Source organism: Topomyia yanbarensis, chromosome 3, assembly GCF_030247195.1.
Source record: "Topomyia yanbarensis strain Yona2022 chromosome 3, ASM3024719v1, whole genome shotgun sequence".
Classification (NCBI taxonomy): domain Eukaryota; kingdom Metazoa; phylum Arthropoda; class Insecta; order Diptera; family Culicidae; genus Topomyia; species Topomyia yanbarensis.
The window spans coordinates 132,310,775-132,334,383 of record NC_080672.1 but is presented as its reverse complement, the minus strand read 5'-3'; the positions used below and the strand labels follow the sequence as shown (position 1 = coordinate 132,334,383).

The following is a 23,609-nucleotide window of genomic DNA, read 5'->3' as shown; positions in this document are numbered from 1 at the left end:
ATCTTCCGTCGAGAGGAATTTTGGACGATCGTCTTTAGAACTGTCATTTTGTATCATTCCTAGATCAAGACTATATCAAAGTATACGCAAGAAACAACAACGTGTGAGGTTGTCCAAAAAAAATCGTGGGTTCTGGGTTGAGTGGTCGCTTAACGAGTAGTTACCTCAATAGTGTACTAGCTTTGAAGTTTCTGCATAAATACTGAATAGACCGATATTTTGAATACAGCTCTCTTTAAATCCCATTCATAATTAGTAATACGAGAATAACAAAAAATAAAAGTCTACGTAGACTTTTTCAAAGACCCCCCCTCCCCCCTCGTAGACAAACGTAGACTTTTGCCAGACCCCCCCGTCCCCCCTATGAGTCTACGTGGTTTATGAACGGCCCCTAATTCTTTTATATCTTCTGCTCGTACCTATTACTGGTCGCTAGTAGCTGGACTGCCGAGATATCCATTCTTAGCCCGTATTTGAACATATCACAAACATTTTACTCTGCTTTGTAAACCGAAACTTGGGTTGGCTTTTTGTCCAAAACACGTTAAGCACTTTTCAGGACAAAAACGCCAACACTTTTTTTACTGCACTGGGGCAAACTGAATTCTTTCTGCTCAACGGCGCGATGCCAGGACTTTACACTTTAAAGTGATGAGTCTAAACATTCGAAAGGTGATACGATTCCTACGATATTTTCTTGGAAATCGAGCTGCTTTCGAAGCAATAATCCGAACCGTAATGCGATCGCCGATGAACTGAACGCAAAAAAACATCGCCAGTGAGATGCGCAACTGAGTGCTGCGCGTTCGTACGCTCTCTGCACTCAGACGCAGATGATCCAGCGATGTGCGCAAAAAGCGATCGGCTGACGATGCGAACACTGTGCTTGGATTTGTGTGCTTTCTGCGCAGATACTCAAGGGAGAGCAAAGCGCGCTTGGCTGATGAGTGTTAGGTACAGGGTGCCCAGATATGTTGTCTTACATTTGTGCTGTAGATTTTCTCCCAATTTTATGAGTACAATGTGGTGCATATATGAACGCCCATAGACTCACTCAAAATAGCCGTTAGAAATTTTACAAAAATAATTTTGTTAAGTCTTATGTCCCCACCCGAATAGAAATGTACAGTAACAAAGCAATGATTTTCAATGAATCGGTTGTTGCATTTGAGCTGGAATCCATCCAGGATTTCGAACCGGCTTCTGAATAGGATTAACCGGTCCGATTTACGTATAGATTTCAAAATGGCTGGTATGGTGGCGGTGTTTTAACGTGTAGGTCGTTCAAATGTTTACACAAGTATTTTTTTTTGTATAGACATGCATGTCTGCTCTCTATGCTGACTGGTTCTATTTAGTACGCTGACTCAAATGGCATAACCAATTCTGATACCGATTGAGGCGGAATTGGTTGTGTCATCTGAGCCGGTGTACTAACGAGAACCAACATTCCTGCTCATTTTTCGGCTGGCGTAACTGGGTAGACTTATCCTACAACAGGATGATGCAATTGACAAAAACATGCGTTTGGCTTGCAAACTAAATGTATGTACTAAAAGCAACCCTCCCGCAACTTGACGTTTAGCCTAAGTTGCATGAAACCACCGTGTTTCGACTCCGTCCACAAATTGCGATACTGTAAATTTCTAAGCGAGAAAATAATTCCGTGACGTCTTTTACGAACTTGTTTTCTTTATTTACATTCGGAAGCGGTAATCAAGATGATCATTTTAAAACAGCGTAATAATTTAATATAAATACAAACAAGTTAATTCGTCATTTTGGAGTTTCATAAAAGGATTACAAATTGTGCCGAATGTAATATGTATAATGCATGATTTGATTTGAGTGCGCTTCTAGTGTGAACTTTTTCTTCTCCCGTCGCCCTTGAAATATCTTTCGCATATGACAATTCTCGAAAGTTTGTCGTTAATCTTAAATACATTTAGTTTTGTGATTTTCATTTTTCACTTCGTATTTAACAAAGGCGGGATTGACTTTGATTGTTTATTTCTGACAGCATGCGACATTTACGGTGCAAAGATTTCCACAAAATTCAGAACTGATGACAGCTCATTTTCTATCGGAGAGGGAGAAAAACAGTCCAGTATCATTGTGTGTGTTGTTTACATTGCAATGCAAATATTACTACCTAATATCTTAAAACTAAATGAAGATGCCCACTAACTAGCATAAGCGCCGCTTGTTTGTATGCTGATGATTCCAAAAAATCATGAATCATTTAAAAATAATGCATTGGAATAAAGATGCATTACTTTTATAATAAAACAACACCAAACCCAAAGTCTCAAAAATGAATTATCGGAAGTAAAAAATCTGAACAAGAAATTTTTTCACTGTGAACAAGTTTACGCTTTTTTTAGAAATTGCTCTTGAATAAAGATTGATCCGCCATTTTAGACCCACAGACCCAAAAAAGTGGTTTCAACGATTTGTATAGGAGCTGTCAAGTTGTTCCCCCTCTGACTAAAAGGCTTCCTGAAAGTGTTGTCAGACATCATCATTTGGTTGATGACATAGATTATTTACTAGGTTGATTACTAGGGGCAGATCACTCTAGGCATGTATACTGTCTATGATCGCAAGTCAGTCCTATAAAGATAGGAAATCCCATAAAAAAGTATCTCTCAAGGTTTGATTTGGAAGATCCGAGGTGAAGCTCATCCGGATGTTTATGTTTACTTCCCAGGTCCCGGATGCAATATTTACAAGTATATAACTAATACACTCAATGTTTACAAGTATATAACTAATACACTCAAAAGTGACAAATGATTCCACCGAGAGGCAAGCACTAACAGGTTTGAGTGCGTCGTATTGAAAATACCAACGTATTTTGAATATAACTAAAGTAAATAAGGCCATTACAAATATTTTTAAAAAATTATGTCCGACTCCAATTTTTTTTTGAAGGGGGGGGGGGCAAAATAAAAATAAATATTTTTTTATAAAACAGCAATAAAAATTTATTTTAAGTTAGTTTAAAAAAAACTAATTTAAGATGCCACATTCTTCTTCGGTCGTCCTCGTGGACGTTTTTCCAGAGCGATTGCAGATGGCGCGGCTGTGGTGTTTGTCTGAGCGGAACAATTCCTGCAAAGCATTAGTTTTCGTACCGTCGAAAGGTCTTGCGTATTAAGACACTTTGCGCATAAAGCATGAAAATCAGTTAAAGAAGACCCGGCTTGAAAATAGTGCAGAGAAACAGGATCATAACATTTAAGCTTGGTGTTTTGGAAAACATTCTGAAATGGTTCCAAAGGTGCTCCACAAATATAAAGTTTTTCGTCTATATATTTATCTATCTCTGCTGCAACCGTTTTATCTATTGCGTATTTTGTATACAGCAGCCGTGGAAACTCACAATCTGTGCATATAACAATTTTTCGAGCCCTTGTGTATGACAATGGAAACGATGGCTTTGGTTGTCGGTAGTGCTTGAAGATTTGGAGTTTTGTTTGCTTGGTACATGGTCATCATTCGGTTCTGTTCCATGTACATCCGCAAAATCTTTGTATTTTTCCCCATCCGGTTGCGGAATAGGGAGCCACATCAAGGAATTAAAAATGTCATTCGATAGTCGTATAGATTTATGAAATCTGCAGGAATCGTCAGTGCACTTTTTGACTTGAAACGAGTACGTTGTGCAATGAATATGCTTGTCAAAAAACTTGCGGAAGTACCCGATGTTCAAAACTTGACTTTTGCTAACTTTGCTGCTTAGATCGATTTCCGGCCAAATACGAGAGATTTGTTGTTTTAAGCATGTAATTTCGCGATCGTTTGCTGGTTCTCCAACAAAAACTTTCTCTCCTTTGTACGTCAGACTTTCTAATCGATGTGTAAGAACATCTAACGAATCCTTCAATCCATCGCGGGCTAACTTCCGATAGTCGACCTCAGGGTGCTTATCCTGTGCATTTCTCCATTGCTTTTTCGACAGCAACGAACGCACTTTTTGCTCGTAGGAACCCAAATGATTTCGCACAAGTGAAACACCGATTAAAGCTATATTCGCGGTGCTCATGAATCGTTCTGCTGGATTAATGATTGAGAAATTTGGAGGCGTACGTACAGCACATAAGTAGTCCAAATCATGTTCCATAAATAGCGCAATGTAACTTAGAATCAGAATGAAAATTGTCATCGGCGACATGAACGCACAGGTAGAAAGGGAGGCAATGTACAGACCGGTGATCGGGCCTAACAGCCTGCATCCCGTATCAAATGACAACGGCCAACGATGTGTGAACTTCACAGCCTCCCGTGGAATGGTAGTCCGAAGCACCCTCTTCCCCCGCAAAGATATCCACAAAGTCACCTGGAGATCACCGGACCAAGTAAAAAAAAATCAAATCGACCACGTTCTAATCGACGGTAGATTCTTCTCGGACATCACAAACGTCCGCACTTATCGCAGTGCGAATATAGATTCGGACCACCACCTGGTTGCAGTATGCTTGCGCTCAAAACTTTTGACAGTGCATAGCTCTCGTCGAAGCCGAACGCCGCGGCTAAACATCGAGCGGCTACAAGATGGCAGAGTGGCTCAAGAATACGCGCAGCAGCTGGAAGTGGCACTACCAACGGAAGAGCAGCTAGGCGCAGTTGCCCTTGAAGATGGCTGGAGAGATATCCGATCCGCCATAGGTAGCACCGCAGCCACTGCACTAGGTACGGTGGGCCCGGACCGAAGAAGCGACTGGTACGACGGCGAATGCGAGCAGTTAGTCGAAGAGAAGAATGCAGCATGGGCGAGAATGCTGCAACACCGCACGAGGGCGAACGAGGCGCGATATAAACAGGCACGGAACAGGCAGAACTCGGTTTTCCGGACCAAAAAGCGCCAGCAGGAAGACCGAGATCGCGAAGCGATGGAGCAGCTGTACCGCGCTAAAGACACACGGAAATTCTACGAGAAGTTGAACCGCTCGCGCAGGGGCCACGTACCACAGGCCGACATGTGCAGAGATACAAACGGGAATCTTCTCACGGACCAGTGTGAGGTGATCCAGAGGTAGCGGCAGCACTACGAAGAACACCTGAACGGCGATGCAGCAGACGACAAGGATGGCACGGTAACGCACCTGGGAGCACGCGCGGAAGACATTACACTACCGGCTCCGGATCTCCAAGAAATCCAGGAGGAGATCAGCCGGCTCAAAAATAATAAAGCCGTTGACCAAATACCAAGCGAGCTACTAAAACACGGTGGCGAGCCACTGGCTAAAGCGCTGCACTGGGTGATTACCAAGATTTGGGAGGAGGAGATTTTACCGGAGGAGTGGATGGAAGGTGTCGTGTGTCCTATCTACAAAAAGGGCGACAAGCTGGATTGCTGTAATTACCGAGCAATCACCCTGCTGAACGCCGCCTACAAGGTACTCTCCCAAATACTATGCCGTCGACTATCACCAATTGCAAGAGAGTTCGTGGGGCAGTACCAGGCGGGTTTCATGAGCGAACGATCTACCACGGACCAGGTGTTCGCTCTTCGTCAAGTACTGCAGAAATGCCGCGAGTACAATGTGCCCACACATTATTTGTTCATCGACTTCAAAGCCGCATACGACACTATCGATCGAGATCAGCTATGGCAGATTATGCACGAGTACGGATTCCCGGACAAACTGACGCGATTAGTGAAGGCGACGATGGATCGGGTGATGTGCGTAGTACGTGTCTCAGGAACGCTCCCGAGTCCCTTCGAATCACGCAGAGGGTTACGGCAAGGTGATGGTCTCTCGTGTCTGTTATTCAACATCGCGCTGGAAGGTGTAATAAGAAGAGCAGGGATCGACACGAGTGGTACGATTTTCACAAAGTCCGTTCAGCTGCTTGGCTTCGCCGATGACGTTGATATTATTGCACGAAACTTTGAGAAGATGGAGGAAGCCTACATCAGACTGAAAAGAGAAGCCAAGCGCGTCGGACTTGCCATCAACACGTCGAAGACAAAGTACATGATAGGAAGAGGTTCACGAGAAGAGAATGAGAACCGCCCGCTTCGAGTTTGCATCGGTGGCGACGAAATCGAGGTGGTGGTTGAAGAGTTCGTGTACTTGGGCTCACTGGTGACCGCCGACAATGATACCAGCAGAGATATTCGTAGACGCATCGTGGCAGGAAATCGTGCTTACTTTGGCCTCCGCAAGACACTTCGGTCGAACAGAGTTCGCCGTCGTACGAAGTTGACCATCTACAAGACGCTGATTAGACCGGTAGTTCTCTACGGGCACGAGACCTGGACCATGCTCGTGGAGGACCAACGCGCACTTGGTGTCTTCGAACGGAAAGTGCTGCGTACCATCTACGGTGGAGTGCAGATGGAAGACGGCACATGGAGACGGCGAATGAACCATGAGTTGCATCAGGTGTTGGGGGAGCCGCCCATCTGTCATACCGCGAAAATCGGACCACTACGGTGGGTCGGGCACGTAGCCAGAATGTCGGACAATAGCCCGGTGAAAATGGTTCTCAATTGCAATCCGACCGGTACAAGAAGACGTGGCGCGCAGCGAGCACGATGGATCGACCAGGTGGAAGACGATTTGCGGACCCTTCGCAGACTGCGTGGCTGGCGACACGCGGGCATGGACCGAGTGGAATGGAGGAATCTTTTGTATACGACACAGGCCACTTCGGCCTTAATCTGTTAATAAATAAAAAAGACTTAGAATCACTTGAATAGATGTCACGTTGTGATCCGAACCGCCATCTGTGCCTATAAACACAATGGGATTTTTTCGATCTTCTTCGTCAGCATACTTAACGAGCTCGGCTGCATGCCGAAAAGCAGTAAAAGTTTCGAAAATAGCATCTTTTAAGATGATTGTTGGCTTCCCTGCATACCACTCATTTGATAAAACTTTTGGAGGGGTGAGCTTAATCGAAACTGAAGGAATAATATGTTGGGGCACGTTATCGTGGTCCATTGCATTCAACCCTCTCTCGTCCAGACCAGCCATAAGCACCGCACGTTGTCTTCGAGTAGCATTCACCGGAGCACCAGCGTACCCAACAGGAATGGAAAACTTGTCGTCTAGGAAATACATTAAAGCATTTTCACTAAAAAGACCTATGAAATGTAAAAAAAAGGTTTTTTATTTTTTACATAGACTAAATTTTATAAATTTACCAGCCATCTTCTTCAAATATTGAAATTGTTTAGCACCATAGTAGTGATCCAGATGAAACTTATGAAGCGTTCTTTTCTGAATTCCAAATTTGATGTCGAAGCGTCCGTAGTAACCTTTTTCCCCTTGTGAAGTGGAATTGCTTGGCGTGAATTGTAGCCGGAAGTATTCATATGATGGAATAAAGTTTTTGTTCGAACCAGCAAACATTTCATCCATTTTCTTCTCACTGTTATCCATCAAGTCGCGCAAAGAAACACATAATGGCGAAATCCAGCAGGTTGATCCACGCCTTCTTTCCTCAGCTACCGCTAAATCGTTGTTTGCTATTATTTGCTCAACAGCGTTCCAAAAATTCGAAAACTTGTCTTTCTTCGATGCATGTGCCTCCTCGTCGATCATCAATGCTTCAGACAGGTCATATCCCTCTTCCAGTAAGAACTGTATCCCAGTTTTGATTTCGCTTATATCTTCTTTTGTATACTCTTCACCATCTGAAAATGCCAAAATTTATAGATATTCATACTCAGTCTAAGAGAAAGTGTACCTGTCGCGAATGAAACAACGTCGCTCACTGTTTCAGAGGACCAATTAGCCGTTGCGCCGAACAATTCCAGTAGCCGTCTATTCTTGTCAAGTTTGACCCGCTCGTCGATATGCTTTTCAATGTCGGCAATTGTACACGCTAGCGCCGTTTCGTCGCGTTCTGTTGAAACCCTCCAGATGAATGTAGCGTTCGGTTTAAATGAACGATACAACTGAACAGCAAAACTGAAGTTCCTTCCAGAAATGTAATTATATTTTGCTCGCCGCTCCGATGGTGCAAAAAAACATTCACAGCAGTGTAAACCGGGCAGGATAACAGCTCTTGCTCTAAGGCTTTATAGAGAACTTTCACAAGGCTTCCTCGTTTGGAATTTTGTTCGATAGTTTGTAGAGAACGGTTATTTCGACATGCGATTGCTGATACGGAATCTTCACGAAACGATTCGGCTCTGTTGAGATGGCGAATGTAGCCTGCAATCGAAGTTTTCAGGGAACCTATTTCATTTAGCACCATTTCCCATCCTTCTACACGAAGAAATGATTGCGATTCAAGTTCGGTTAGCCTTTCAAAGTGCTCTACTAGCTCAGTATTTTTCATTTGTGGTATTTTTTTTTTCTTATGAGTGCCATAATACGTGACACGGAATGTCTCCCGGTCCTCTGGTTTGAAATGCAAAATTTCAGGAAGCTTTGACACACCAGGAGCTGTTGCAAATTTTTCCCACTGTCCATCTAAATACCATAAGATGGAAACGACAGTCGACATGATCATTTCCATATCCCTTTTTTGAAAAACTCGAAACCCAATTTTGCGCTGTGCCATATAATCGATCAGACTATTATATATTCCATCACGTCCACTATTTCCGTGGCGTTTTTGAGGAAGCTGAACTAAAGATGCTTGGGTCATAAGTTGTTCAAATGCGTTTTGGTTGTTTTCTTTGAGCAAAATTCCATACTGAATCCATTCAGGATTTGGAACCGGTTCCGGAATGGATTTGACGGATAGTTGGGATAGGTTGGTGTAGCGGTGCTAGTGTTTATCGTATATTAATTCAAATGTTTACACACGTTTTTTAAATATTTTTGTTCGATCATGGAGGTCTGTTCCCTGTGACTTAGACATATTTTCTGGCGGTTGAAACGGACTTGGTTGTTTTTTGCGTTTTTCAAATATGGTGGTTCATGTTTGGCTTAAGCTCAAAATTGTTTTTTAAACAATTGCACCATGGGCCACAAATCGATTTTTTGGTCGAAAATCCAGAACTTACAAACCGTTAGTACTAGACTTTGAATGTCTTTGGAACAAATTCTCTACAATAAGTGCTCTTCATTTTAGGGAAAACAAAATTAGGGTGGCCCTCTCGATTTTTGAAATAAAAAAAAATATCTCCTGAATGAAAAAAGATAGGTGAATATGACCTTCCAAAGAAATGTAGAGAAATCAACTTTAAGTAACTTTGCTGAAGACGTCGAAACTCTGTCTTCAACGGTTTTTATTTTACAGCGATTTCCCTTGTTCCGTTTAGGGTGGCTCTTAAAAATTCAGTTTTTTTAATATAACTTCTTTGAAGTTGATTTCTCGTAAATGTCGACTTCAGACAAAAGTTAGCTTTTACAAATGCGCACGTTTCTTCTTCAGAGACCAACTCATTAACTTTTATATAAACAGAGTTATTGACGATTTTATGCTAAAAATTCGACATTTTCTAAGCTAAATAACTCCGAAGGTGGCAAAAAGTGGCAATCAATGTTATTACCATCTGATAGTACTTTTAAAACACTACAAAATAAGGGGTACATGGTTTGTCTCCTAGCGACTGTTCATGTGAAATGTTTGCTTATAAGCTACCTCTGTTCCATGAGCCAAAAATCGATTTTTTGTTGAAAATCCAGTTCTTATATCCCGTAAGTGCTAGACATTCAGTGTCTTCAAAAGAATTTCTTCACAATAAGTGCGCTTCATTTCGGTATCAAAAACAGGGTGGTTTTCTTGCTTTTTGGAATGAAAATAATTTCTCCTGAATAATAACAATAGAAGTATAAAGACCTACTGAAAATTAAAAAATAATCATGTTTGAGTAACTTTGTTGACAATTCCTTAAATATCGTCAGAGGCATTTATTTTACGGCATTTTCCATTATTTGGTTTAGCTTGACCTTTAAAAAAATAGTGTTTCAATAAAATACTTTTGAAGTACATTTTCCAAAAAATTTGAAATTTCGTTCTGATAAGTGCCTATTTTTTCTTTGGAGACCAACTTATTAGTTTAAAAAACTAATATGGGATCATCCATAAATGACGTAGCATTATATGGGGGAGGGGGAGTATTGTATTTTGTGATGATGTGTGACGACAGAGGGGTATGGGGTCATGTCGTGCTGCGTAGCTTTTTTTAAAGGGGACTAACTAACATCGTTTTTCATTTTTTTTATATTTTTCGTGGACAAGGGGGGGGGGGAGAATTACCGTCAAGCTACGTAATTACCAGGGGGTATTTAGAGGTTTGTGACGAAATGCTACGATGGGGGAGGGGGGTGTTAAAAATCACTAAAAAATGCTACGTCATTTATGGATCGTCCCTATAATGATTTTCTCAGTGGTAAATTTTTTTCTGCGCGTTTCAACAATTTCTACTCTGATAAATTAAAGTACCTTTTAATGCATAGAAAACTGCCCATTTTGAATAAAAGTGGAATAACCCACTTAATGGGTAAAGAGCTTGTACGTCAACCTGGTTACGTTTTACCTATTGTTTCTTGTGGAAAACTTACAACAAAATACGTAAAAAATACCCATTAATGAAAATCGTCCCAGAATGAAAAATACTGAAAATTTATATTATACAACACCAGTTTTACATTATTTCCCTCGGTGAAAAGTTTAAGAATCCTGATAGAATCTCTATCCTAAAAGCCTAAAATCAACATAAAACTGTCACTTGACAGAATCCCTGAATCTTCCAGAGCAGTCGAAATTGTTGAATTATCGCATATTTGCACCATCCTTAGTAGTCTAAACTTCCGTTTTTAATATGTAGGTTATCTCGCTTGAAGTAAATCATAAAGGACCCATTATTAGCATCAATTAATCCATCGACATAACTTCATCGAGTTATTATGAAATGGATAATGGATTGATATCATTGATAAACTTTTTTGCCGCGTATGGAAAATAACTCCGAAGTAGGAGGCTGCCAATCTATCCGTTTGATAATAGTAAAAATACTAATAATAAGAGCTGAACAGCTTGTCCCTCAACGTTCACGTGGAATTTTTTTTGTTAATTTCCAAAGACAAAAAATTGTATTTTGGGAAACTATTAGAGCAAATTACAGTGAGCTGAAACAGAGGAGGTAATATAATTAATAAAAGACAAATAAATCATTAATGCTAAACAAAGGGTGCTTCCTTTACGGTAAATCTGAGCCAGGGCCGGCGGAAAGCGTGGGTAGTATGGGTAGTATTACTCACTCGAAAATAACCGAGTGGGTAATTACCCACTCGAAATTTTAAACCATTTCAAAAAATTTAGATGTGCAACGCAAGTATCTCGCACTACACATATTTGAAAACATCGATGTACCACAATTCCAATTGCATAAACGAACGTGACTTAACGTGAATGTAATGTAAGAGTATGCATTGCGAAAAGGGAAAAATCATTACTAAAGGACCCCTCATCCTATGCTTTCTACCCACTCGGGCGTAAAATGTTTCGCCGCCCCTGACCTGAGCTTTCAATATATTGTAATACGTTGATAATAATTTCTTTTTTGCCATGCGAATAAAGCGTATGCCATGCAAATACTCCAAACATTCATTTTATAAACCGTTGTCCGAAAACCACATGTTTTATGTACAATTTCACTCCACGAAACAAGTTTAGAATAACATGTTTCGAGAGTACCATTAAATTTGATTTGCATCGGAGATCCGGATATGTGTATATAAGAACGGCGACTATGATTAATATATATTTTAAGTACGAATTTAGATGAATTCCGCATACATTCTCTATAACAGAGGGAGTTTATAAGCAAACATTTCACATGAACAGTCGCTAGGAGACAAACCATGTACCCCTTATTTTGTAGTGTTTTTGAAGTACTATCAGTTGGTCATAACATTGATTGCCACTTTTTGCCACCTTTGGAGTTATTTAGCTTAGAAAATGTCAAATTTTGAGCATAAAATCGTCAATAACTCTGTTTATATAAAAGTTAATGAGTTGGTCTCTGAAGAAGAAATGTGCGCATTTGTAAAAGCTAACTTTTGTCTGAAGTCGACATTTACGAGAAATCAACTTCAAAGGAGTTATATTAAAAAAATTGAATTTTTAAGAGCCACCCTAAACGGAACAAGGGAAATCGCTGTAAAATAAAAACCGTTGAAGATAGAGTTTCGACGTCTTCAGCAAAGTAACTCAAAATTAATTTCTCTACATTTCTTTGGAAGGTCATATTCTCCTATCTTTTTTCATTCAGGAGATAATTTTTTTATTTTAAAAATCGAGAGGGCCACCCCAATTTTGTTTTCCCTAAAATGAAGAACACTTATTGTAGAGAATTTGTTCCAAAGACATTCAAAGTCTAGTACTAACGGTTTATAAGTTCTGGATTTTCGACCAAAAAAATCGATTTGTGGCCCATGGTGAATTGGCGTGTTTTCGCTTGTATTTTGTTTGTCTAGTGCACTTCATTTAGCCAACGAATGTGGAAAATGTGGAATCGTGTGTAAGTATAGTGGATCAAGATCTCTGACCTAGAGTCTTAATGAAAGTCAGATTATGGTAAGTTTTGGTGTAATACCAATTTACCCCAGATATCAATCTGTATTTCTGTATCTGTATGAGGATAGGAGGAAAACTTACTTTCTGGCAAACAATGTATAATATAAATGAGTGAGTGTAATTTCCAAAACTGCCATGATAGTGTTCAATATCGAAAAGGAAGATTTTATGAAAATTTAATTGTTGTTTTATTAAACGTGACCATTTTTTTCTATTTCGGTGATTAAAAAAAAAATTATTTGCCCCCTCATATTTTTGAACGATTTTGAGGGGGGGAGGGGTGACATAATTTTAAAAAAAAAATTGAAATGGCCTAATAAAAGTATTTAGAAATACTTCTGTTGTACTTCAAAAGGTACATAATCTAATTAATGTCGATGTGTAAGTACTTAAAGTATTTAAAGTTCATATTTACGATAATTAAAATATTTTGCGTATTTAAAGTACGAAGGCGTAGTACTTAAAATTTTCTTCAAAAGCCCTCTAGCGGTTTGATTCTAGAGTCAATAGAACCGGAGATATGATCAAAAGAAAATCAAGGGTTTTGGCAACTTGTCAAAACGGGGGGTGCTCCCATGACCCGAGGGGTGCTTCAATTGACACAAAAATTTGGGCTTTTATATATTGGCCCCAGATGAACAATTCCACTAAATTTGGTTCAAATCCGTGAAGTGAAGTTCAAGTTTTGTATCTTTTTTGATCACTTTGCGTGGAATGACCCATATTCATTTCTAGCGGTGATGAATATTCATCAACAGTTTTTACGGCATTTAATTAGCAAGGGACTGGAAGGTGAAGTATATTTTTCAATATTTAGAGCCATAGTACTCAAGAGAGAGAGCAAGGTGTTGAAGGGAGAAAGTTCAGAAAAGCGTGGAAGGATCATATATGCAAGCTTAGAGCTCACCGGCGACTTAACTTTTTGTCTGCTACCGTACGAGTCAGGGTCTTTTGGCATTAGAAATGCTAATCACCTGAGTCTACGGCATGTCCGGACAAGCGTAAAGTAACTTGATACTTCATGCTGTCGGAACCGACAGCATTGTCGTGACATCAGGTCAACTTCTATTCCTCTTTAAAAAGACATCACGGTGTTCCTAAAACCGTTATTAACAAAAAATGACCATAAATTTGTCATACGGCATTCGAAAGATACAGTATCCAAGCATCTTCTCAGTGAATTTCAAAATGATCCATCGAGGGATTCGAGAGAAATTGCAATTTGAAGTTTTATGACACGTTTCATAAGACTACCAGCAAACACCCACGGGTTTGGTCCTATCTCTACAAACAAAAAAAATTTTGTCTACTTATTTAGTACATGGCATTCGAAAGATATAGTAATCAACTATATCTCCTGCAAGTTTGAAAATATTTCATTGACGGAATCGAAATTTATAACGGTTTGTATGTGGTATGCGGTCATAGATGGGTTTTCTACCAGACTTCAAGCGTGAATCCATGTTTGTCCATTGACTATTTAGATCGTTTATACGTGCCGCGGTTTTTACAGGAAAACCTGACCATTTAATTACATAAATATAATGTACAAAAGGTGTTATTTATATGGTACACTGAAAAAATATGAAAGTAGGGTTGTCTACCAAACGTTAAATATAATGTGTAAATTAAAAAATGGATGAAAGTCGGAATGTTTACTTCAAAGGGCCATATTTCAATGGTTTGTTGACCTATTCTAATTATTTTTTTCATTATTGAACAAGTAGACGATTTTCCGATCAATGCTAATATCCCAACAAATCATGAGCTTTGCATACACACAGGGCATTTTGCAGGCAAACAAAATTGTCACGGAAGAATTGAATTTTCATGACTTAATATTAACCATTTTACAATCCGGTGGCATCGAAACACATCTACAAACTTGGGGTTATCCATTGCACTTTTAGGATCTGTTTGAGAGCAACTAGAAAGTTTGTTCTATACATGAGATGTGATTATATTACCGCTGTGAATTCCCCTACCTGATTTGCTCAGCTACCTAATCTAGACATGAACCATCCTGAAGATACAACTGACGCGCCACCTACCCGTGAAGAACATAAACAAGCAGGGTGATATACACTAAATTAAAAAGAATTCGTAATGGAAACGCCACCTACTTCTGAAAAGAAGCACTAAATCGGAATTCCCCTACCAGTTATATTTCGAAAAATATTGTTCGGGACTACAAAATACGACCATACCAAATTATCAAAAATCGATTCCCTAGCATCTCAGCTTCATTCTGTCCAATTTTCAGCTTCGAGTCATGGGGAGGAGCGAAGATATTCAATAATCAGTAGTTCAATAATCAATCTCGATACCATATTGGAAACGCCACCTACTCTTGAAATAAAGAATTACTCTCAGCTACCTGTTTTTTAATGTTCCTAACTACCAGTTATATTTCGAAAAATATTGTTCGGGACTACAAAATACGACCATTCCAAATTATCACCCAAAATCCGACGGGCATGTTTCTATTACTTTTGGGTAAGATTCTATTGTCTTTTCGGTAACAGACCACGCAATTGCGCATTGCGGTATTAAACTCATATTCCCGCAAAGGTAGTAAACGGTGGAATGACGAATTTCGGTTGCTGTTCATGTATGCGTATCACACAATCAAACACTTTTTCAGTATGTGTCAACCTCGGCTCTGTTCGGGTGTAGGATAATTCGGTCGTATGCTATGATAGTATTAGTACCGATCTAAACCAACCGGAATCCTGGTGGATCTCTGGCCAAATTCAGACTGGAATCTGGCCCAATATTGGCAGAAACCAGCCAGAATTACGGATTTTTTACTGGGTAGGTTGGATAGTGCAATAAAAAGTTTAATCGGTTTCCGGATCCGACCTAGCTGCCAGATCCGGACCAGTGCCCAAATCCGGACCTCCCGGATCCAGACCAGTGCCCAGATCCGAAATTCCGAACCAGTGCCCGGATCTGAACCAGTACCCGGAACCGGACCAGTACCCGGATCTAGCCCATCCCCTTACCAAGTCCGGACCTGAACCAGACCCAGACCTGGTGCTTAGATCCAGACAAGTCGACACAGATCTTTCATTAGGGCCTAAGTCGCAATGTACTCAAATGGAGAAAAATCAGTTTCAATATTCGGCGAAGGTTTTCTAAATGTAGTTTTTATTGTAGGTATAAATTACTTTATGACCGTGTTTTTCCGGAAGCATTTTTCGTTAAACCTTATGACAATATAACAAAGAATTTAATTCCTATGTGCTTTTAGTGGGTAGAAACTAAAAAATTGCTTACGCCCAATTTGCATCCCAGTCGTGATTTCGCCCTTCAGCAACCACCATTTGCGGAAGGGCTAAACCGTGTACATAATTTTCAGAAGGGCGCGGTAAATGGGCTAAACTGACTCTGTCTTGCTGGGTAGGGCTGGGTAAATGGGCGAGCTTGACAGTATACCTTTTAATAGGGCTCAGCAAATGGGCGCATAGAAACCCAATGTAAAAGAAAGGGCGCGTGAATCTTTTCTTCAAATTTCATGAAAATATCGAAATATTCGAATGTTTATGTGCAACAACTATCGAGTAGACATGATCATAGTAGATATTGCTTATCATTTATATAACAGAATCGCCGTTTATTCTTTTATTTGTGAATAATAACCGTACGCCCGCTTCTGTCTAAAAATGTAAGTTTGGCCTTTATATTCCATATGAGAAGAAGGGCCTAAGTCGAAATCTCGAAGAAAATGCATGTTTCGCCGTTTTGTTTTCTTTAATTATACATCGAACTAAAAACCATTTTAACTAATTTTCACCTCAATCTTGTAGTATTTTTGTTGCATAATGTCGTAATAGCGAAAACGCAGTTTGTTTACATTTGCGATTTAAGCCCTAATGAAAAATCTATGTCGAAGTGTCTGGATCTGGACCCTCGGTTCGAATACGTGGATCCAAACCATAGGTCTTGCTTCCCATACATGACGGGAAGGACTGTTCATGTTTTGTGCAGTCGCTACCTTGCTGTTAACGTCCGTGATAGAAAAGAAATTTCAATTTAACACCGGCCGAAGTACCCCACCACTATTCCGAGTCGTTTTTTTTTTCTGACTGTGCTTTGAAGCTAGCCGAGTGTGAGCCGATCTTCAAATACACCGAGGAAAAAGAACTTAAGTTTCGACTTATGACCATGTACAATTTTGATTCCATTAGATGCTTATGCATTACATAAGCATGTATATGAATTTCATAAGTTCGCCTTATAAAATTCATACATGTGTCCTAAGATTATTATAAAAATATTATTGTGAAAATGCCATAAGTCAAGAAAACATTGTTATATTTAGTTTTGATAAGGCGCTCTGCTTTAAAAAATGTAAGTATTTTTTTGTTAAATGATTATTGCCTCATTTTTTTGTTAATTTACAGTATCTCTTCAATGTTGTGCAATAACAGAAGTTTCTACCGTAGGTTATTGGCCAATTCTGATCCCACCTGAAAACATCTAGCTTCCTAATACGTAATCTTTTTCCAATTGGAGACTTTTGAATATAAGGGTAATTATAGTTATTTTTAAAAATTAAAAAAAGACATGAAAAAAATGAATAAAAAATGTTTTCTTATTTATTATATCAGGCGCATAACACTCATGAACTTCACAAGAAATCTCTTTTATAATTTATATTTGAACACGATGATTAATATAAGCATACTTGTATGAAGATCATAAGAACGTCCCAGGAATTTCATAAGCATATCTTATGAAATCCGTAAGTGGCTAGATGGCCATTTTCTTCGCCAAATCATAAGACAAACTTATGATTTTCATATGAGATACTTGTGGCGCAAAGTCATAAGCGATTCTTATTTAGTTATTTTACGCCGGTGTACGGAATGTGTCGCGTAGAAAAAATTGAAACTCGTCTCTATCGTCATTATGTTCGCTTTGCTCGATGCGCAATACAATGACAAGCGAAGTGCTACACACTTCCAGACAATTCGACGCGTTAATATTTATTGAATAAGAATTGATGAAACATGAGTGCGATGCAGTAGAGATTTGAATGTGTTGGTATTGCCGTTTGGGGAATTTTTTGTTGGGACCGTTTTAGCGTGAAACGTCTTGCTATTAGAGCATTTTTTTATTATTACCGTAAAGGTATTACGGCCGAGTTTTGGGTGCAGTTATATTTCGAAAAATATTGTTCGGGACTACAAAATACGACCATACCAAATTATCAAAAATCGATTCCCTAGCACCTCAGCTTTATTCTGTCCAATTTTCAGCCTCGAGTCATGGGGAGGAGCGAAGATATTCAATAATCAGTAGTTCAATAATCATTGAAATACTAATTATAATAATAATCATTGAACTACTAATGATTGCCTAATTGTATTTTATAATTTCTAACCTAATATGTATTTTTTAATTTCGAACAGATTTTCACTCTAGGAATGTATAACAAATTTGCATCAAATTAGAAAAAAAAACATTTAATTTCCATTTTTTCATCAACTTTGCACTCCCTCGCACAAAAGTTTGTTTAACAATCGTCCTACGCTGATCCACTTTGTTCGACGTTGGGTTGAATATATAGGGCTAGTTTTTTTTCTAAAGTTTTGACGTCTTGCACGCAACGCAAAATACTTTTTGAATTTCTATTTTGATGGAAAGAAATGCATTTAATTTCGCTGATTTTTCAAAATGCATCACAAGTGATCTGCCCCTAGCATTGACCGCTTTAGAATGTCATAGGCAGGCTTATGAATTCATTTATCTTTATTCATGCACTCCATAGACGTACATATAATGTATTTCATAAAACAGTCTTATGACTTCGCTCCAATTTATGCGAATAAGAATATCATAAGTTTTTCTCATGAAACCCATATGAGATCTGTTATTGATTCTATAAAATTGTATTTTGTTTTTCATAAACGTCACTTTTGTGAAAAGTTCATAATTGTTTCTTATGAATCCAGTACTGGCCTTGACGGCCAGCCAGGAACTAGTAGTTTCAGGCCAGCACTTTTTGATTACCGCTGTTTGAAACAAAAGAAGTGAGATTTTTAGTCAAATTGCAACAAAATTTTAAATTGTGTTCTATGTTATTGAATTAATTACTGTGAGCAATTAATCAGTTTACATGTTTATGATTTTTACAGAAGATATCCGATTATTTGAAATGAAATAAGTTGTGCATATAATTAATGTCTGACGCGTATTTTATAATTATCAAAATTATTTGAAAAGTAACAATCATTATCATTCAGTTGTCAAGTCCAGATTCCCAATTATCTAAGCCCAATTTCCCAGGAAATATTGTTGAAGCGCTGCTCATTATGTACAAATTTTAATATTTAATGGGAGTTTTCTCTTCAATCTTCTGAAGGGATCTACACTTGGCGGTTAATTTGTCCCGAATTGAGTTCTACAAGATGACCACACGAATGATGTCATGATGAATGACGTTCACGTTTGACAATTCTCAGTGGTTTGTTCACTTCGCCAGCTGCGTGAGTTCGAGTGCAACGGGTGCCCATCTGTTACATTCAAACTCACGTAACTCCCATGTAAACAAACCACCGAGAATTGTCAAACGAAGTTCATCCGGCTCATTTTGTGGGGTTATGTCGGTTGGTGTAAAACCTAATATCCTCTTAAGGTTGATTTTTACTGTTGATTTTTTGGCTACTAAAAATGTTCGAGAAATGTCAGCCATGTTCTATTTCTGCTTTCTGCTTATAAATGTCAGCAATATTCATAAATGGGCACCTATGGCGTTCATTCGGATATTTTCATAAATTTCATACGAGTGTTTATGAAAATAATAAGAGATGGATTTGGAAAATTTCCCCTCCAAATCATAAGACAGACTTATAAAATCCATTTAAAATTCTTATGTCTGAAAGTCATAAGACGTTTTTATGTAAATTCAAAGTAAATTTTGCTCGGTGTATGGTTGCATTCTTCTCGCATCTCTAAGCAGGGACGCCATTATGCCAGATTTATCTGGCACAGCCAGGGTTTTTTTGCAGCTACAAGACAAAAAGACAAACCTCTCATTCTGCCAGATTTTTTAATTATAGAAGTATTTGCACACACGTTTTGGAAATTTGGGGCATATTTTCCCAAATTTAGTAAAAATCGATTGATAAGTTTCGATGACTGTTAAGTGACAGATTTTGCCAGACATTTTTAGTTGATCTGCCAGATATTCTTTGAAAAATAGTGGCAACCCTGTCTCTAAGTAAGCTATCAGATTCAATCGAGAGCGTGGAAGTGTAATATGGCTAATGTAAGTATAATTTATAAAGTAATAAATCATATATTATATTTTTCTTTTTATTATAGTACTGCAGTTCGTGTGGACATTTCCTCACCGGAAGAGGCCGCGGTGATCCTGTGAACGTGAGTATAATATAAATTGTGTTATCGTCTCCTAACTTTTTTATTTCTAGTTTTGTGCTCGCTGCGGATTCCAGGTAGCTGGGAGGAGGCGTACGCGCGTACGAGCTCGTGCTGGGATACGAGCTGGTCATGAGCTGAATGTCAACGCCAGAACATTTGTGCCACGGCAACCGGGAGCTCATGCACCGGTTGTATATGCACCCTATCAACCTGGTGCATTTATCCCAGCACCAGGGTACTATGCGCGTCCTCCGCAGGCGGCCTATCCGCTGGGGCCACCTGCGCAGGGGCCACCTCCACAGGGGCCACGCCCGCATGCGCCACGCCCGCATACGCCACGTCGGGAGGACCCACATCGGCAAGCGCCAGATGTAGAGCGACCTCCGGGCGTGGATAATGATGAAGACGAACCTCTGGCGCCCGATCAACGCGAAAATGAGCAGTTATTCAACCAATATGGCGGTCCATACGGTGACCAGTATGGTCCAGTATACGGGCCACCGCATGGTCCTCCATGCGGGCTACCGTATGGTCACGCATACGGACCATACTGGTAATATATGCCTTCACAAAATATGAAATAATCATAAAAGGAAAATTACTCGTTTTAATTATACTTTCGCTGCCCTGATTTTTCCCTTATCCCGTCGAAATCCCATTTGATTTTGTTGCAAACGAGAATAAATGCAAACCACTTTTGTACGAAACTTGCATTAAGGCTGTAAAGTCGCCTTCGTGGTCAGTATCCTGTTTTTTACATTCCATTGTTAAAATAAGGCGTCCTTTTATTACAGTCATGTCGCCCAGTGACTTGAGGGAAGGTTCAAGGATGCGACGAAAGATTTCGATGTTAATCAAAATGGAATTTTTATTTAGCAAGCAAATTTAGATAAATTGGTATCAATTTGTCTACCCTTTAACCACAGACTAACAGACATAACACTATGAGGGAATTCCCTCAAAAAACATCGATCCGACAATTTTCCCAGAACACTAGCTCCACCTTTTACTCACAGTCCCAATCACTCATTTGCTGGTGGGGTAACTCCTCAGGTTTGGGAACAATTTTTCACTAGTGGTCTATCCCCCATATGCTTGTTCATATGTCAGTGGCGCCATAATTTCAAATGTGGCCACAGCACAGACTAACAGACATAACGCTCAAAAACAAAGCTTCGCTCGCTTAAACGGTCATTTTAAATATATTTGTAGTTGGGACTGTGGCCACATTTGAAATTATGGCGCCACTGACATATGAACAAGCATATGGGGGATAGACCACTAGTGAAAAATTGTTCGCATTGGGACTGTGAATAAAAGGTGGAGCTAGTGTTCTGGGAAAATTGTCGGATCGATGTTTTTTGAGGGAATTTCCTCATGGTGTTATGTCTCTTAGTCTGTGGCCACAGTCCCAACTACATATTTTTTTTTTAGTGTTATGTCTGTTAGTCTGTGCTTTAACGACGGACAAGACCTCCGTAGTATGCGGTCAGGGCAATCTGCTTCCGATCAAGAAAATTCGGCTCGATTTCAACGGGATTATTCGGCCCGGCTAGCTTTGTCAGTTGTTGCGTATTTGAATTACGTGGCAAGTAAATAGCGATGTTGCGACTAACCTGCCGAGCCTTACTCATCAGCTCCGTTGCCGAGACAGGTATCAGGGAGCATTCAATGTCAAAAATTTTGTGTTTTGAGTAATTTGGCCCTCCCCACGGAGGAGACATAAATAATACGTCCGCATGCAGATTACTGGCCAGTTTCAGGAAATCTCCATTGATAAATTTGATTTTATCGGCCACTCCATAAGTCTTCGCGTTGTGCTCAGCCATCTTTATTTTGTTTGGGTCGATGTCTATTGCAATCATTTGATTGCAAGTGAATGCAAATTGGATGCTATTGCCTCCGCAGCCACAGAACGCATCTACTATTAGGGGAAGATGGGGTAAAACGCACCCCCGGGGCGAAATGCATCCATTGCTTATATCGAAAACAGCTGAAAATTCAGAGAGAAGGGTAACACCAGTCGGAAGTCCGTCATAGTTAACATACACTGGCAAAGTTTGATAACCGTACATCAATAGCAGCTTGAGAAATAAACAAAAAACAATTACGTGCTCTTCTCATGTAATTATTACGGCTCGTACAACAAAGATTTTCAGCTCTTATGAATGCTGTTTTACTATTATATCAGAATATTCCAGTTCTATTTATACCGTTGTTCATTATTCTGTCGCACTACATATGAAAAATCTACTAAATAATTCACTTTTTGCTAAATTTATTTCTCTGCTCCATCAGGGGCAAAATGCCCTCTTCTTTGATTTTGCTGGTTTTTTAATCGAAAACAGCAAAATCGTTCTGAAAACCTGCTAATTGCATAACCTAAGGCTATTTAATGGCACACTTTTGTGATATCCCGTCAGAAAACAAAACTACTTGCTTGTTCGCCGAGCATTCTGCCCCGTTGTTGCGGTGCATACTGCCCCGTTGTTGTGGTGCATTTTACACCCGCATAGGTGCATTTTGCCCCGCTTATTTTTCAAAGAGCGATTTGTAATGATTTTGAAAATTGAATATTTTCCATGTTTTTGAATATTTTGCAAAGTGTTATGATTGTGATCACAGAGGAAAATGTTGGCTAAACGATATCATTAATTAAATTCTCCCAATTGATGTTCTATAGCTGAGTTATGATCATATTTCCTTAGGGGGTGCGTTTTACCCCATCTTCCCCTACATTGCACCGGCAACGCTCTGCCGAGTGTGCAATAACTTCCTCTGGAGTGACGGAATACCATCCTTCGCGGTCCAACCTAACTCCAGCGTCAAATCTGGTGAATAGCGAAAAGCGCTTATACCAGTATTTTCGTAACGATTTATCTTTGGCTATCTCCGGCGGGAAATTGGGTACAGAGTTCATGATAGCCAACGAATTTGTTAGCAACTTATTGAAATCTCAAACCACAAAAGTCCGAGACCTTAACCGTCAGTTACGTATTTGGTAATTTTTTTCTATATTTTAGGACAATAACATCCAAACCTATGAGACTAGCACGATTTTAGAGCATGTTCAGCAGCGTTTTATTTTATATAGAAGTTTCAAAGTAGAACTGAAACAATCACTTTTCAAGTTAAGCGTTTTGTTTTATAATTTCTAACAGATTTGTTCTAAATTTAAAACAATTATACGACACCGTTATATTTGTTGCTGATTTTAAGCTAAAACTGTGTTTTAAATACATAAAATAGTAGAGCAAAAAATGAAATTTTGCTCCGAGCACTTTTCTATATTCCATTTGGGTCCAAGAATAACTGCAAATTGTAAGCTCAATCGGTGAAAACTAGCAGTAGATCACTTGTGATGCATTTAAAAAACGTAGGGTACACTGTGTCACGGATGCTTAATGAAATGATATAAAATCGACAAATTTTCTATTGAATATATTATAAAAACCGCGAAACAGCAGCTATGCTAATCAGATTAGATAATAAAAGCAAGAAAAAGTGTGTTTATGATACTTTTGCACTTTTGATCACACTTTTGTTTCATCACACTTTCAAACTGTGCAGTTCGATTTGGTGCGAAATGTGCAATAGCATGAACTTTTCTGAGGATTACAATATAGGTTGTCTTACTCAGGTAAATTCGTACACGTTGAGAATGTTTGCGTTCGAGAAATATTAACGAGAAATAAAAATATGATAAAAAGTACCGGCGGCGGCGG

The 23,609-nt window shown here is 39.3% G+C and overlaps 1 protein-coding gene across 1 annotated transcript; it reads right to left on the bottom strand.

The window, feature by feature from the left end:
- Positions 1–21,341: 21,341 nt before the first annotated feature.
- LOC131687214 (trimethylguanosine synthase-like) lies at positions 21,342–22,804 on the bottom strand. Its single transcript, XM_058971268.1, has 2 exons — positions 22,621–22,804; positions 21,342–21,814 (listed from the first exon to the last, which is right to left on the bottom strand). Exons 1-2 carry the CDS (start codon positions 22,802–22,804, stop codon positions 21,342–21,344), a joined length of 657 nt encoding a protein of 218 aa, XP_058827251.1.
- Positions 22,805–23,609: the final 805 nt, after the last annotated feature.

What these genes read in the sequence shown, in the direction of transcription:
- LOC131687214 (XM_058971268.1), bottom strand. Translation starts at nt 22,804, where the DNA reads ATGAACTCTGTACCCAATTTCCCGCCGGAGATAGCCAAAGATAAATCG. An exon ending in AGAGCGTTGCCGGTGCAATG is followed by an intron (nt 21,815 to 22,620) that starts TAGGGGAAGATG and finishes CCCATCTTCCCC; the next exon opens with TAATAGTAGATGCGTTCTGT.